Here is a 15,288-nt window from a genome sequence, read left to right as displayed (position 1 = left end):
AATCGACTTTGCGAATTTCGATGGTCAAAATTTGGTCATCGATTTGTTTCAATCGTTAACCATGTTTCCATCTCATTTATTCGCTCATTTTAAATACCCGAGCTTTCGCTCTGAACGCATTGACTATTCCACACCCATGGAGATGGAGTTGCACCTCGCCGCCGGCTACTGCGCCGCCACGGGCGTCTACCGGAGCGGCCACCCTCCGCAGTTCGCCGCCGCCGCCGCGCTCTCCTTCCCGGAGTACATCCTCCCGCGCATGCTCCTCCCCGGCCGCCGAGCCCGCCCGGCCTTCGTCGACGCCTCCACCGGCGCCGCGCTCTCCTTCGCCGGCCTCCGCGCGCTCTCGCTCCGCGTCGCGCGCGCGCTCGCCGCCGCCGGCCTCCGCCGCGGCCGCGTCGCGCTCCTCCTGTCGCCGAACTCGCTCCACTTCCCCGCGCTCTCGCTCGCCGTGCTCTCCCTAGGCGCCGTGCTCTCCGCCGCCAACCCGCTCCTCACGCCCGACGAGCTCGCTCGGCAAGCCGACGACGCGAAGCCTTTCCTCGCGCTCGTCACCGGCGAACTCGCCCCCAAGCTCCGCTCCATCGCGCCCGACGTCAAACTTGTCCTCGTCGAGCAGCTCCTCGCCGACGTCGCCGCAGAGGTCGACGACGACGAGACATTGGATCTGCCGGCGGCGAACATTGGCCGCGACGACGCGGCGCTGCTGTTCTACTCGTCGGGGACGACGGGGAGGAGCAAGGGCGTGGTGAGCACGCACGGCAACGCGATCGCCATGGCCGCGTCGCTGGAGCGCGCGTGGGGTGGCGGCGGCGGCGAGAAGCCGCAGCAGTACGACGACCACGACGAGGCGTACGGCTGCGTGCTGCCCATGTTCCACATGTTCGGCTTCTCGTCGTTCGTGATGGGGACGGCGGCGCTGGGCGCCACGGCGGTGGTGGTCCCCGGCAGGTTCTCGGTGGAGAAGACGATGGCGGCGGTGGAGGAGTACGGGGTGACGAGGCTTCTGGTCGTGCCGCCGATGGTCGTGAAGATGGTCGCGGCGGCGGCCGGCGACGGCGAGCCGTCGCGTCGTCGTCTCCGGCTGCGGCAGGTGGTGTCGTCCGGCGCGCCGTTGCAGCGCGAGCACATGGCGCGCTTCCGCAGCTGCTTCCCGGCGGTCAACCTCGGCCAGGTTCGTATCCTACCTGGCTATTTGCTACAGTTGCTTCCCTAATTAATCAACGGCTAATGACTACACTTAATTCTCTGCAAAAATAAAGTAAACTTAATTTGTGTGATTTATTTTACTTAGGCTGTGTTTAGTCCACGCTAAAATTGAAAGTTTGAAGAAATTTAAATGATGTGACGGAAAAGTTGAAAGTTTATATGCAGGAAAGTTCAGTGTGACGGAAAAGCGTAAGTTTGAAAAAAAATTGAAATCTAAAACATGTCTTAATTATAATTATTATAGTTTATGTTCGTCACTGCATAAATTCATCTATACAGTTGACCTTTGATGTTTTATAATATGCAAATTGCATAAAATCTAGTCATTCCTGAACTTTTTTTAAAACATTTTTTTTGTGTCGATCGAATCAAAACCTTCATTGATCCCTTTTGTGACAAATGCATGGAAGACTCAACAGAGATTCCACTTTGATGCGTGGGAACTAATTAATATCAATACTGTCTCGTTCTTTGAAAAAAAATAAATAACTAATTAGCTTCTCATCTCTGATGCGTCTTGTACGATGTATGGTTGTATTTGCCATGTTTACGTATTATCTTATTTTTTGAGAGAGAAAAGTGTGATTCTCTTCTGTATGCTCATCGCATTATATATATTATTTGATCTATTTTTAATAATAGAAATTGATTACATCTCTAGCTTATGTTATAAGACACACACGGTCATAAATTTGTTAATAAAAAGATGAAGGTGAAGATAAAAATAAATCAAAATGAGAAATTAAGGTGATACGATAAATCCAAACTCCCATTTATTATTGACTAGCGTTAAACCATATAGATTTATTAGCTAGCAATTCTAATGAAACTACGCCACCTATAGTGAAATAAAAGATCTTTGGCTATAAATTATTTGATCTATATCATTGACATAATATTTACACATTAATTGATGGAAACGATAAATCGCCACTAGCTTGTGAAACACTCGGTAATCGATGGATTCGATCTTCTGATACCTGACATTATGTTAGTTACTTTTTGAGTTTGAAAGGAACCGCCCTTAATTAATTATTCTCTCTCGGTTGTGAGAAGATATATGAAAGAACTAGTTTTAATTTGCATTAATTCTCGGTCATACGTACTGCAACACTGACTTGGTCTAATTCTGCAACTACTTATTGGTATGAGATTTACTACTAGCAAATATAAGTAAATCTTATAGCATACTGTTATAAGCTCAATTATGATATTTTGTAAATTTATTCTGAAAAAAAATGATGGCCGGAATTTATATTAGATCGATTTTTTATCTAAAAGATAAATATTTATGACCAAAGGATGAAAGGATTATATGATTGCATTAAAGCTAGCTAATTAATTTCCCCGTCATCTCAGGGCTGTGATGGCTGTCTAATTACCCTTTCCTTTTGGTGACACAATGTCACTTCGTCCGGTTATCTAATTTCAGCGATGCACTAATTAGTGAGATGCAGTACATTACTATTACGGTACTACGTACTACCTCAGTCCTAAAATATAATTATGAGAGGCAAAATCACTTGTATGGGCAATTAATACCTGTTCTAAATCAACCGTGACATGTACGCTCGCGTGACACAATTAATATGTACACTAAGAGCAAGTTCTAAGATTAACTTTAATTTTATCTACATTATTTACTCATTAATTAATTTGAAAGTAGTACATACAACAAATTATCTGTGAAATATTTAACCCCGATATACCATAATAATCTTATTTTATTTGTTTTCAATTCATTGGTCTTTTACTCTTATCTCTCTAATCTTACTCTCATCGATCTCTCTAAGAGTTTGTGTAAAGGTTACATATATGTGAGGGGTGGCTTCTCTCCTCCATCTCATCATCACGTGATTCTACTATATCTTAAGACAAAATATTAGAGTCCTACATTACTTGCTCTAATGCACTTTGAATCAATAAATGTACCCATGTACATATGTACTGGAGTAGCTAGCTAGTACTCTAGAAAAAACAGGTCGGTACAATTCAGCAAAATACTCGTACAAGCTGAAAATTGTACTCCTCCGTCTCAAAATAAGTGCAGTTTTAACACGGTTCATGTCTAACGTTTGACCGTTCGTCTTATTTGAAAATTTTTTATGATTACTACTTTTATTGTTATTAGATGATAAAACATGAATAGCATTTTATGTGTGACTAATTATATATATATATTTTATAAAATTTTCAAATAAAACAGAGATCAAAACGATGAACATGGATATTTATGGCTGCACTTATTTTGGGACAGAGGTAGTAGCAAGAACTTGCACGGATTAATTCACACCCTCCAAGTACAGTGCCGCATGTACAGTGAGAGAAAAGGGCAGAGCACTGTGGCAGGCGTACTGTGTAGCACTGTAGCGAAAGTAGTGATTAAAATCATTTTTTGTACTATAGGTTATCGCTGTAGTACCTAGGTCTAGAGCCGTCCATCTCGAAATGGATGGCTGATATTCACCCAATGTCACCGTACTGTTCAGTCCTTACCATTACTGCTTGATGTCACCGTACTGTTCATTCCTTACCCAATGTTAGACGTATTTTCAGATGACGAACGTGACATCATGTTAACTAAATACCACTCAAAATTAATAGATTATTAATTGGGCGGCACTGGTGTACACATCCCATGTGCTCTTCAGGGGAAAATAGAGTAATTAGCGCATTGTCTTCACAGTTTTTCATGTCCTTGATATATCTCTGGTGTACGTTAAATCAACAATGACGACACATGCATTCCATCCGGTTATAAATACTCCCTCCTATAATGTTTTATAGGGCCAATTTGGATTGCTACCCTACCAAAATTTACTACCCTACTAAAATTTGCCCTACCAAAATTTTGGTAGGGTAGCAAACCAAACACCTCTACTAAAACTCTACCAATGCCATAAATTTGGCTTTGCCTATGAACTTGTTTCTTATGGGCAAATTTTGGCTTCAATCCAAATAAACATTTTCAACTCTACCCTATCAAAATTTTGGTAGTACCAAAACTTGCCCAAGATTTGGCACTACCAAACATGCCCATAACGTTTGTACACTATTTAAAAGTTTGGCTAATAATAATTCTAAGATACTTACTTTTAAAAACAGAGAAATTATATAAAGTTTGGTTATTGTATAATTTTTTATCCAAAGATATTACATAATAATATACTACCTCTATATTTTAATGTATGACGCCGTTGACTTTTTATTCAACGTTTGACAATTCATCTTATTTAAAAAAATCATGTAATTATCATTTATTTTATTGTGACTTGATTCATCATCAAATGTTATTTAAGCATGACATAAATATTTTCATATATTGTACATGTATATGTGCAGTGCTACGGGCTAACGGAGACGACGGGCATTGTCACCATGTGCGATCTGCAGCACAACGACAACGGCATCGACAAGGTGGAAATGCCACCGTCATCGACGGATATGACGTTCGTCGCTGTTGCAGCGACGACGACGGAGGTGAAGGAGAGAAGCACCGCCGGCGGCGGCGGCGGTGGCGTCTCGATTGGGCGGCTCATGCCGGATGTGGAGGCCAAGATCGTGGACCCGGACTCCGGCGAGCTCCTCCCGCCCCGCCGCACCGGCGAGCTCTGGGTCCGAGGCCCCTCCACCATGCGAGGCTACCTGAACAACGAGGAGGCGACCGCCCTGGCCCTGGTCGCCGCCGCCGGCTCTGTCTCCGTCTCCGGCGGCGGCGAGCGGTGGCTGCGGACCGGTGACCTGTGCTACGTGGACTCGCGTGGGCTGGTGTACGTGGTAGACAGGGTGAAGGAGCTGATCAAGTGCAACGCCTACCAGGTGGCTCCGGCCGAGCTGGAGGACGTCTTGGCCACCCACCCTGACATCCACGACGCAGCCGTCGCGCCGTCAGTACACTGTTCTGTTTGATTTAGACTATTGAGCGGATTTAGAGATAAATTAAATACTTTAAGAAAATAGTCTTATTAAATATAGCTTAAAACATGTGGTCTAGTACTAATACAGGAGAAGAAGGTTTTCGACAAAATGTGTATAAAGAGTTAAAACGTGAAACAAATAATTTACAGTTCACACTCTCCAACTCTGCATATATATGTATGGCTAATTAAGTGTAGCATTGCAGGTATCCCGACAAGGAGGCCGGCGAGATCCCGATGGCATATGTGGTCAAGAAACAAGGCAGCGGCCATCTTCAGGAAGATGAAGTCGTTTCCTTTGTACAGAACAAGGTACATATATACGTATAGGGAGATCATTATTCAATTAGTGACAGAGCTAAAATGCAGATTAGATTGCCTTGCTGCGCTGCATTAACCGTTTGAATAGTTCTGATAAATCGAGCATGGATGAATTCATGATGTATATAGGTGGCGCCATACAAGAAGATCAGGAAAGTGGTGTTCGTTGACTCCATTCCAAGGTCTCCTTCAGGCAAAATCCTCAGGCGCCAGCTGAAAAACTTGCTACAGGGGTCTATCCTGCATCGAAGCAGGATGTAACCCATGATCACACGAATAAACACCATGAATTTCCAAAGGTTCAATTATCTTTATCTGGACGTGCAGTCATACTCATATCTATACTCCTTTAAAAATCTCTAGATCTGTCACCCCACTATTCTCATTATAGTTTTTACCTATTACATTGTATAACAGCTAAATCTAAATGATTAGCTACATATAAAATTAAACTAAAGTGAGTATTCTCTATTAAGAAAATGTGAGAAATATATTTCAGGAAGGAGGTGTTTTATTTATTCTGGAAATATTGTGATATATTTTCCTTTAGCCGTAGCAAAGTGCTGACGTTTTGCTAATTTATATACTCATCTGTATTGTACTACTCGTGTGCAAAAGGAATAATGTATATGAATAAACAACATCTACTTATCGGCAGACTCTGCAGCAGTTCTGTTAATTCGTGTGACCATTTTCATGTAAAAATTAGACGAGAGTGCAAAAAAGAGAGAAGAAGTACGGGCTTTACGGGGAGAGCGTGCGACTGGGCCGAAATTCCGAGAAGGAAGCAGATTCATTCCTAGGCCCTCCCGGAGCGAAATGGGCCGCATCAACCGTAGCGCAATGGGCCAAGTTATGGGCTGGTCTTCTCCACTGTCCTGGGCCCATTTCGGGTTCAAGCCCTCGTTGCTCGACTAGTCAAATTTATAGCTTGTGCTTGTCAGATTTTCTTTTTCCCTTGCTAATTCGCCAGATTATACACTAGCTAGTGACCAGACAAGTACACTTGTTGTCACAACTGGAGAAAGAATGGAGAGGCTGGCTAAAAACTGAAAAACTTTATTCAATCATATCTCTAATGGAGCGTACAATTAATTCCGTCAGGTGCAAATACAACATTTGCCCCAGATCATCTCGAATCAAGCAACGAAATAATATTGAAATGTGACAATTCATGCTTCTGAATTCTGAAGAAAACAAATCAAAATGGCACGTACGTAGCTAGATGCATCCTCCTCTGAAATTAACAGTTACTCGTTGACAACCCTGCACATCCTCCTGATCTCTCCATTGGCGGCGGTCTTGACCTCGATCCCGCCCATCTTCACCATCGCCCTCGCGAACCTCCTCTCCCACCTCCCGCGCGCCGCCGCGTTCCGCGCCACCATCGCCGCCGTCTGCCGCGACGCCAGCAGCGCGGCGTCGGAGTCGAACAGCACCTTCCTGTCGAGCACGTTCCGGTAGTACTGCCTGTCCATCCTGTCCGGCGTCACCGCGTCCTGCGCCACCGTCGCGTCGTCGGTGAAGTTGGGGCTCGCCGGGCACTTGCTCCGGAGCGCGGCGGCGAGGCCGGGGTCCATGTCCGACGGCGGCGAGAGGCGGTCGGCGAAGGAGGAGCAGTGGGAGCGGCCGATGGTGTGCGCGCCGGAGAGGGTGACCATGTCGTCGGCGTCGAGGCCCTTCGCCTGGAAGCTGGCGACGAGCTGGGTGAGGTTGAACACCGGCGGCGGGAGGAACGCGAGCGTCTCGTTGGCGAGGGAGACGCGTCCGTCGAGCCTCCCCGCGGGGATGCGGTAGCTGATGCCGCCGCCGCTAAGGAAGAAGGAGGCGTCGCGCGCCGCGAACGCGATGATGTCGGCGCAGGAGACGACGCCCGGGCAGGCCTTCTCCACCGCCGCCTTCGCCGCGTCGATCACCTCGAACCCCCGCAGGCTGGGGAAGTTCGGTGGGCCGAGCTTCTCCGGCTGCGGGTTCGCCGCCGTCGGGTCGAGCAGCACCGACGCGTCACACCCCTGCAACCACGAACGACTTGTCACTCAGTGTCATCAATTGCGGCAACCAATGTTGCGTATCCATGGATCGCCATGGACGTACGGATCGATCTGTGTACCTGGACGAAGCAGTCGTGGAAGAACATGCGGACGATGCCGGCGCCGACGCCGGGGTTCTGGCGGACGGCGTTGCCGACGACGGCCCTGACGACGTACTCCGCCGGCGCGCACTTCCGCTTGTAGTACCCAACCCTAAGCCGCCCCTGGCACGCCGCCGCCATTGCCAACACGCACGCCACCCACATCGCAACCCTAGCCGCCGCCATGGTCGACCTCCTCAGCTACTCACACACTCCACTACCGTTGTCTGAATGGCTAAGCTCTCCATTGCACGTCCATTTATAGCACAAATCCGAATCGATCAGATGGACAGAGAGCTAGCTAGTGACAGACTAGTGGTCGGAATCCGGAAGAAATTTGCAGGGTTTTTGTCTGCGCGGACAGCGCGGGAAGAACACATGCAAGAACAGCTCAGCTAGCATGCGAGGCTCGCTGACTTTGGAGCTAGGAATTAAGGAGAAAATAATTAACGATCGAAAAATTATTAATCCGGCGTCGCATGTGAGCATGTGTATTATATTGTCTCACTGCATGACTCTGCATGAGGGAGTATGGGCTTGATTTCAAGCTCGAACACCCTGCGAGCAGATTGGAAGGATAAGCTTTTGTTTTAGCCGCCATTGATTTGTTTACTCTGCTGGGGTGGATGTTAAGCACATTCCGGACAATAATTCCGGGATTGATTAATTAGGATAACTAGCTGTCGCCATGAGAGTCAAATGGGTCTCAGTGTATCAGCAGATTAATTTTGGGGGAGCTCTCTGAAGTCTATCTCAGCACTGATGCAACTTCTCATAAATTCTGCCCGGCCCAAAAACGTAGGTAACATGGGGAGATGGAGTTCTCAATTTTTTCTTTTAAAAAAAAAGATGGGGAGATGGAGATGAAAAGAGCAAACTGTTTTGCACGTCAAGAACTCCAAGTTGTTAAATCTGAAGCTTAATTCCAGATAACAATTACATGTTGGTATTTCTGTAGTTGATCGAGCACAGACCGATCGACCGCCCGTGTTAAGTAAAGATTTTTTTTTTTTGGAGAAAAAAAAGTATATCTCGGCCGTGTACCAAGGATGTCCGCACATCAAGGATATGTTTATACCACTACTGTGGTATCCGCACTTCAAGGCTAGGAAGGAGCTGTTGTGTTTGTTTGAAAAGGTGCTAAGATTTCAGAGAATTTGAATACTTCTATAAATTCTTATTAACATCACGTTATTGCAAACAAAAGTTTTACTCATTGTTTGGCTTAATTATGCTGATGCTTATAAGCCAGATTTTGAATTTGTTTTTTTCATCGTACTTTATTTTATAGCAATTGCTTTTGAGTCACTAAGTATATGTGTATAAAAGCTTTTCCCACAGATGATTTTTTATTTGCCATTAAGTGATTCGAGTAAACCTATGAATAAGCGAAACAATGGCGCTATAAGATTTCAGAGTATTTCATGTCACTAGTGACTATAGCTAAACAGTTCCCCTGTTTACGTCATCCCTGACTTCACTTTTCTTGTTGAGACATGCCGTACTGATACATTGCTGGACCTGCCTACAACAGAAAAAAGGGTACACAAAGTTCTCACTCTGTCCTATAGAAAACATAGAATAGAATATGATATATCTTGTTAAGATTTGTTGTACTAAAATATCATATTCTGTTTGCTTTTTATATAACGCGGAGAGTATGGTGTAAAATTATGCTACACCTACGGGCGCTACAGCTGATCCATACGCAGCTAGGTAAAACTTTTCTATATAGTATATTTTGTCCCAATAAAAAGTGATCAGATCAGTCCAAGATTACAAGATGCACCCTATACCAAATTCTACAGATCAAACTACAACATGCATGTTTAGAGTGCAGAAGCTAGCCTCCATTATCCTCGAATTTGTTATAGACTTATAGTAGTAGTTTATCGCTCGCTACGGCATCAGTAGACCAGAAAATTTAAATTGCATACATGCATGCATGTTTGCAATTAATTAACAACCGTTAATTGGCAGATGGTATCAGCCAAACTGACACAGTTCACGACCACTGTAAACTACTCCAATCAAACTCCAAAATCAAAGAAAATTTGCAAGGTGTGTATGGGGAGTAATGGTCCGTGATAGATGATGACTGATGCATGTGAGTTGCCACTTGCAAGCGCATACTCTTCCAGTGAGGTGGCCGGACGATTGATCATACGGATCGAAATGGGCGCAAGGAGTACGTAGGATCTGGATCACTCGATCGGGAGGTATCACGTTTCGGACCACGGGCCTACGTGTGTATGTAGGCCTGATGCCGTCAAGATTAGATTTCGGATGGAATCTTGGAGAAGAAAAGGGGGAGCCAAGCCCAGGTAGAATGCTAGGCCCAAAAACTGGTCGATTATTTTAGTGGAATAAGTTTATTTTGTCTCCCTCAACTCATGTCCCTGGTTGAACTGCATCCCTCAACCACAAATCGGGTATAACCAGTCCCTAACTCCTAAAACCGTTGCAAATCAACTCCCTGGTTTGTTTCGGAGGTGGTTTTATTCCACGTGGCATCTTTAACCCCGTTGACTGGCTGAGTCAGCTCGTAGAACCCACATATTAGTGTTAAGCATTAAAATGAAAAATGGTGGGGCCCACTGTCCGCCACACTTCTCCTCTACTTCTCTAGGCCTTCTCTCGCTCCTCCATCCGCTCGGAAGACTCGCCGGGGATGGCTATGTATGGGTAGGGTTGAAACTAGTTCGGATAGTTTCCGTCCGTCCGGACCATTTTACGAATTCGGATAGTTTCGGTCGGAACTATCCGGAAATTCTCGGATTTGGAAACGAATTCGGATATTTTTTCTCGGAAACGAAAACGAATACAGTAAGGGTACTATCCGTCAGAATCGGAAAACGGTCGGAAACTATCCGAAACTTTTTTCAGATATCCGCAGACATTGAGCAAATTTTAGAAAAAACACGTATATACACATAACTTTTTCATACGGAATCAGATGGAGACAAACTTTATATCAACATTGTAGAGCTTGATGAGATCTACAACTTTATTATTGACTATTTTTATTATTTGAGGTCATTTAAGGGTCTAAATATTCATTATAATATACCATATTAATTTTTACAAAATCTCAGATCTACAATTCAAACATCTGATGGAGATGTGTTCCATATCAAAGTTGTAGAGCTCAACGGGATCTACCACTTTGTAGTTTATAACATTTGTATTTGAAAGCATTTAAAGTATAAAACAAACATTACAAGTTTCGAAGATGTGAAGTAAAATAAATAACATCTCCAATTTATACAATGGTAAATAAGTTATACATCTAGTAAAAGGTCTTGGGAGTAGAAAATGATAATCATATTTGCATATGGATCTCTTAGAGGAACAGCCATGAAAATCGATTTTCACATACGGTTGTAGGACCGTCTACAAAATTGACGATATAAATGTTGGAGACGTTGAACTAAAATAATAAGCAATATCTCTTTCTTGATCAAGAAACTCAATTTGAGGGTTTTTTTATATGCCGGTAAATATTCGCTACCGTATTCGTTCCGTCTCGTATTCGCTCCGTATCTGTATTCGATAATATTCGATTTCATTTCCGTATCCGAGTTTTCGATTTCGATTCTGATTCCGAAAAAAATATGAAAACGAATATGATAAAGCTAGTTTCCGTCCGTTTCCGATCCGTTTTCATCCCTATGTACGGGCGGAAGCGCGGCGAGGTCGAGGCTGGCGTGGCAGTCGTCCAAGCCCCCTTACGGCGAGCAGCGAGAGCGCGCTGAGCACCACGAGTAGAGTGTTCAAAAATTAGTGGAGTGAATAAAGTCTACGGAATTATATATTTAAATATGAAGGGGGTAATTTTCTCGGTCCACCAAATATGTTATAACTCATGCGGATTCACGGAAGAAAATATGTTATCACCATCATGTTGTGTTCAACATTGTTATCGAGCGATGATACGTAACGTGCATGAGGTTGCTTGGTTCAGTTAATCTTTTTTCCCTTAAAGAAGCGTGTTTAAATTCTGCCGCACACACAACAGCATCAACGCAAGATGTCAGGCCTTCATGCTTAACCAGGTGCGTGACAAACTAACAATCAATAATAATCTCATTAAAAAGGGAAATATTTATCGATAATAGTCTCATTAAAAACTTGCTGAAATTCCAATATTGGTACAAGCAGAATTACAACAAAGGGTGCAACAAAAGAATGGCAAAATTAAACTAACTAATTAAACCTTTAATCGGTGGAAAATGTATGACAAACAAAAATCACGAGCTTATTCTGACCAACATCCCCGTCGTCGGAGATGTGGATTAACTGTGATCATTAGCCGGTGATCAATGGCGGCTAGTTGACGAGGCGGCAGTTCTTCCTGATCTCGCCATTGGCGCTGGTCTTGATTCCAATGCCGCCCATCTTCACCATCGCCGCCGCGAACTTGCTCTCCCACCGGCCGGGAATGACCACGTTGAGGAACACGCTGAACCCCGTCTCCGACGACCGGAGCGCCGCGTCCGACGTGAAGAGCACGTCGCGGCTGAGCACGTTCCGGTAGTACTGGTTGTCCAGCTTGTCGGGGGTTTTGAGGTCCTGCACCACCGTGGGGTCGCCGGTGCGGTTGCACGCCCGCGTCAGGTTGGCCTTGAGCGCGGCGTCCATGTCGGAGGTGGTGGAGGCGAGGCGGTCGGAGAAGGAGGAGCAGTGGGAGACGCCGATGGAGTGCGCGCCGGAGAGGGTGACCATGTCGTCGGCGTCGAGCCCCTTGTCGGCGAAGTTCTTCTTGAGCTGGTCGAGCCCGGCGAATGGCGACGGCAGGTTGGTGAGGGTCTCGTCGGCGAGGGAGACGCGCCCATCGTAGCGGCCGGCCGGCATGGCGAAGTCGATGTTGGCGTTGCTGAGGAAGTAGGTGGCGTCGCGGCCGGCGAAGGCGACGACGTCGGCGCAGGAGACGACGCCGGGGCACGCGCTCTCGAGCGCCGCCTTCGCCGCGTCGATCACCTCGAAGCCGCGGAGGCTGGGGAAGTTGGGCACGCCGAGCTTCTCCGGCCGCGAGTTTGCCGTCGTCGGGTCGAGCAGAACGGAGGCGTCGCAGCCCTGATCAATCGAAAGGAGACAATACACAGCCACATTAATCACGTAGATTACTAACTAATTATTAATCACGTGTTTTAATTAATAAGAAAACATTTTTTTTTTACCTCGACGAAGCAGTCATGGAAGAAGAGGCGGACGAGCCCTGCACCGATGCCACGGTTGGCGTACACAGCGTTCTTGACGGTGTCCTTCACAATTTGCTCAGCTTTTGGGCAAGAGGAACTGTAATAACCAACTCTAAGCCCCGGGGCTGGCGGGCTTGGGCCGGTTGGAGCCGGGTTCGGAGGAGTTGTGCTTGGTGGAGGATAGGTTGTTGGCGGGCTCGGGCTCACCGGTGCTGGACTCGGAGGAGTCGAGCTAGGTGGAGGATAAGTAGGCGGCGTGCTCGGGCTCAGGCTTGGCGGGCTTGGGTATGTAATGGGTGTGGGTGGGCTAGCATTGCCGGTATAGCCTTGGCATGTCACGGAACCGACCAGAGCCAGCAATGTGAGCAGCACAGCAAGCTTAGCCATCTCTGATTCTCTGCACTGAACTCTGAAGCAGGTTACAGTGTTCTGAAACTCTCAAGACTCTGAACTTTGTGGTGAAATGCAGCTGCTTCTGCATCTCCATTTATAGTCAGTCCCCAGCCGAAGCAGAGAACAAACAATTTGGTGAGCACGTCGCGGTGACAAATGCACCCTAAGTCAAGCAGGGGAACATGGGAATCGAGCAGCTAGCTAGACCAGTTGACATGGAGGTTTCTTTGATTAATTTTTGCCGGCAAAGCTGCAGCTGCACTGAACAAGTCGACGGTCTGGTTGGTTTAATTTCAGAGGTTTTTCGTCTTGCAGCGTATGTTCCATGGATGGGTTGTTTATTGTTTCTGAATCAAATTTATCACCCAGATTTATGTTCTTGCGGCCGTTGAATTGGCAGTTTGGCATTGGTTTTGATGGGACTCGTCCACGCCAGCGCCTACTTCCCGGGGTGGTGGAACGCCAAGTTCGCATAGGCGATGGTGAAGATGGGCAGCGTCGCCGTCAAGACCGCCGCCGGCGAGATAAGGAAGCAGTGTCGGTTCACCAACAGGGGCCTGTTTGGGGAGCTTAAAATTCTGAGAAGCAGCTAGTTGGTAGCCAGCTTCTAAGAATCAAAGCTGGGTTTTCCAGCTTCTGTCTTATAGTTCATTAGCTGGATTCTACAACTACAGCTTCTTAGAATCTGGACCAAAAGCTAGGCTGTTTCGGGAGCTTCTAATTCTGAGAGAAGCTGCAGCAGTTAGAAGCTCCTCCAAACAGGTCCTAGTACTAATCACGACGCTTTACATGCATGCCTCAAGCTAAGCCAGTGAACTTAATTTAGAACAATAATTATCTAGATTATGTGTCACCTGCGATAATATTTAGGATCTTATGCAACTTCTATCATAAAACGTGAGATTTCCTAAAATTCACTCTTTTTATATGGTCTCCATTGATCCCACAACAAATTTAATCGGTTATAAAATTACACGGCCAACCTCCGCTAGTTTTACTAATACGACTAACTAAACTTTACTTAGACATGTTCTTATGTCATATATAAGGGCATGTTCACGGCTGGAGCCTGGTATATACTAGTAGGCAATACACGTCACTTAAGATTATAAACTATACTCAATTTCTCAAATATTATAAGAGTATAGTTTATAGTTTTTCTATTTTCTCATGTTCCCTACCCTATAGTAAAAATTTCTTCTATAAATACTAAGAGTCTATGTTTAGCCTGTGTTAAGCTTAAATGTTTGAGAAAATTCTCTCTGTACCCCTAAAAATTCATCCAATCCCTTCTCTACCCCTAAGATTTGCTCATTCCATTCCATACCCCAAAATTTCAATTTGGATCCCTTCTATACCCCTTCCGTTAGTTGACCATTAGTTGATCGTTAAATTCATATCATAAAGTCCATTTTACCCTTTGGTATGAAGAAAATATAAATTTATGAAGTATATTAATAGAGTGTATAAATTTATTGTATACGATTATTATATTTATGAGTTTATTTTGTGAGATATTATTTAACAAAAATAATTTTTATCTCGCATAAAAAGATTTATCTTATAAAAAATTTCGTACTACTCTAACAAAATATGAAGTTTTTAATGGTAAAAAATATTATTTTTTTATCTAAAATAAATTTTGCCATAGATAAAAATTATTTTGTTTTCCCTTCGCAAGGCGAAACTAAAATATTACTTTTGTTAAAAATATCTCACAAAATAAACTCATAAATATGATAGTCACATATAATAAATTTATACACTCCATTAATATACTTCATAAATTTATATTTTCTTGATACCAAAGGGTTGTCATAGATAAAAATTATTTTTGTTTTCCCTTCGCGAGGCGAAACTAAAATATTACTTTTGTTAAATAATATCTCACAAAATAAAGTCATACATATAATAGTCAAATACAATAAATTTATACACTTCATCAATATACTTCATAAATTTATATTTTCTTGATAGCAAAGGGCAAAATGGACTCTATGGTAGAAATTTTGTGGTCAACTAACAGTCAACTAATGGAAGGGGTATAGAAGGGATCCAAACTGAAATTTAGGGGTATGGAAGGGAATGAGCAAATCTCAGAGGCATAGAAAGTATT

The 15,288-nt window shown here is 44.5% G+C and overlaps 3 protein-coding genes across 3 annotated transcripts; 1 reads left to right on the top strand and 2 right to left on the bottom strand.

The window, feature by feature from the left end:
• Nucleotides 1-61: 61 nt before the first annotated feature.
• LOC127780370 (putative 4-coumarate--CoA ligase-like 8) lies at nt 62-6,098 on the top strand. The gene is made up of 4 exons (XM_052307270.1): nt 62-1,174; nt 4,552-5,096; nt 5,333-5,438; nt 5,577-6,098. The coding sequence occupies exons 1-4, from the start codon at nt 62-64 to the stop codon at nt 5,706-5,708; spliced, it is 1,896 nt and encodes a 631-aa protein (XP_052163230.1). The 3' UTR covers nt 5,709-6,098.
• A 388-nt stretch (nt 6,099-6,486) lies between these two features.
• On the bottom strand, nt 6,487-7,889 carry LOC127780909 (peroxidase 2-like). The gene is made up of 2 exons (XM_052307900.1): nt 7,558-7,889; nt 6,487-7,459 (listed from the first exon to the last, which is right to left on the bottom strand). Exons 1-2 carry the CDS (start codon nt 7,762-7,764, stop codon nt 6,698-6,700), a joined length of 969 nt encoding a protein of 322 aa, XP_052163860.1. The 5' UTR covers nt 7,765-7,889; the 3' UTR covers nt 6,487-6,697.
• Nucleotides 7,890-11,703: 3,814 nt separating this feature from the next.
• LOC127780907 (peroxidase 2-like) lies at nt 11,704-13,215 on the bottom strand. Its single transcript, XM_052307898.1, has 2 exons — nt 12,759-13,215; nt 11,704-12,654 (listed from the first exon to the last, which is right to left on the bottom strand). Exons 1-2 carry the CDS (start codon nt 13,164-13,166, stop codon nt 11,908-11,910), a joined length of 1,155 nt encoding a protein of 384 aa, XP_052163858.1. The 5' UTR covers nt 13,167-13,215; the 3' UTR covers nt 11,704-11,907.
• Between the last annotated feature and the right edge of the window lie 2,073 nt (nt 13,216-15,288).

Source organism: Oryza glaberrima, chromosome 7, assembly GCF_000147395.1.
Source record: "Oryza glaberrima chromosome 7, OglaRS2, whole genome shotgun sequence".
NCBI lineage: Eukaryota > Viridiplantae > Streptophyta > Magnoliopsida > Poales > Poaceae > Oryza > Oryza glaberrima.
The sequence above is the reverse complement of the archived record's forward strand: the minus strand, read 5'-3'. Positions and strand labels throughout refer to the sequence as shown.

Coding starts and splice junctions, on each gene's coding strand:
- LOC127780370 (XM_052307270.1), top strand. CDS start 62: ATGTTTCCATCTCATTTATTCGCTCATTTTAAATACCCGAGCTTTCGC. Junction 1,175..4,551: donor CGGCGGTCAACCTCGGCCAG/GTTCGTATCCTA, acceptor GTATATGTGCAG/TGCTACGGGCTAACGGAGAC. Junction 5,097..5,332: donor CACGACGCAGCCGTCGCGCC/GTCAGTACACTG, acceptor GTAGCATTGCAG/GTATCCCGACAAGGAGGCCG.
- LOC127780907 (XM_052307898.1), bottom strand. CDS start 13,166: ATGGCTAAGCTTGCTGTGCTGCTCACATTGCTGGCTCTGGTCGGTTCC. Junction 12,655..12,758: donor TCCATGACTGCTTCGTCGAG/GTAAAAAAAAAA, acceptor TCGATTGATCAG/GGCTGCGACGCCTCCGTTCT.
- LOC127780909 (XM_052307900.1), bottom strand. CDS start 7,764: ATGGCGGCGGCTAGGGTTGCGATGTGGGTGGCGTGCGTGTTGGCAATG. Junction 7,460..7,557: donor TCCACGACTGCTTCGTCCAG/GTACACAGATCG, acceptor TCGTGGTTGCAG/GGGTGTGACGCGTCGGTGCT.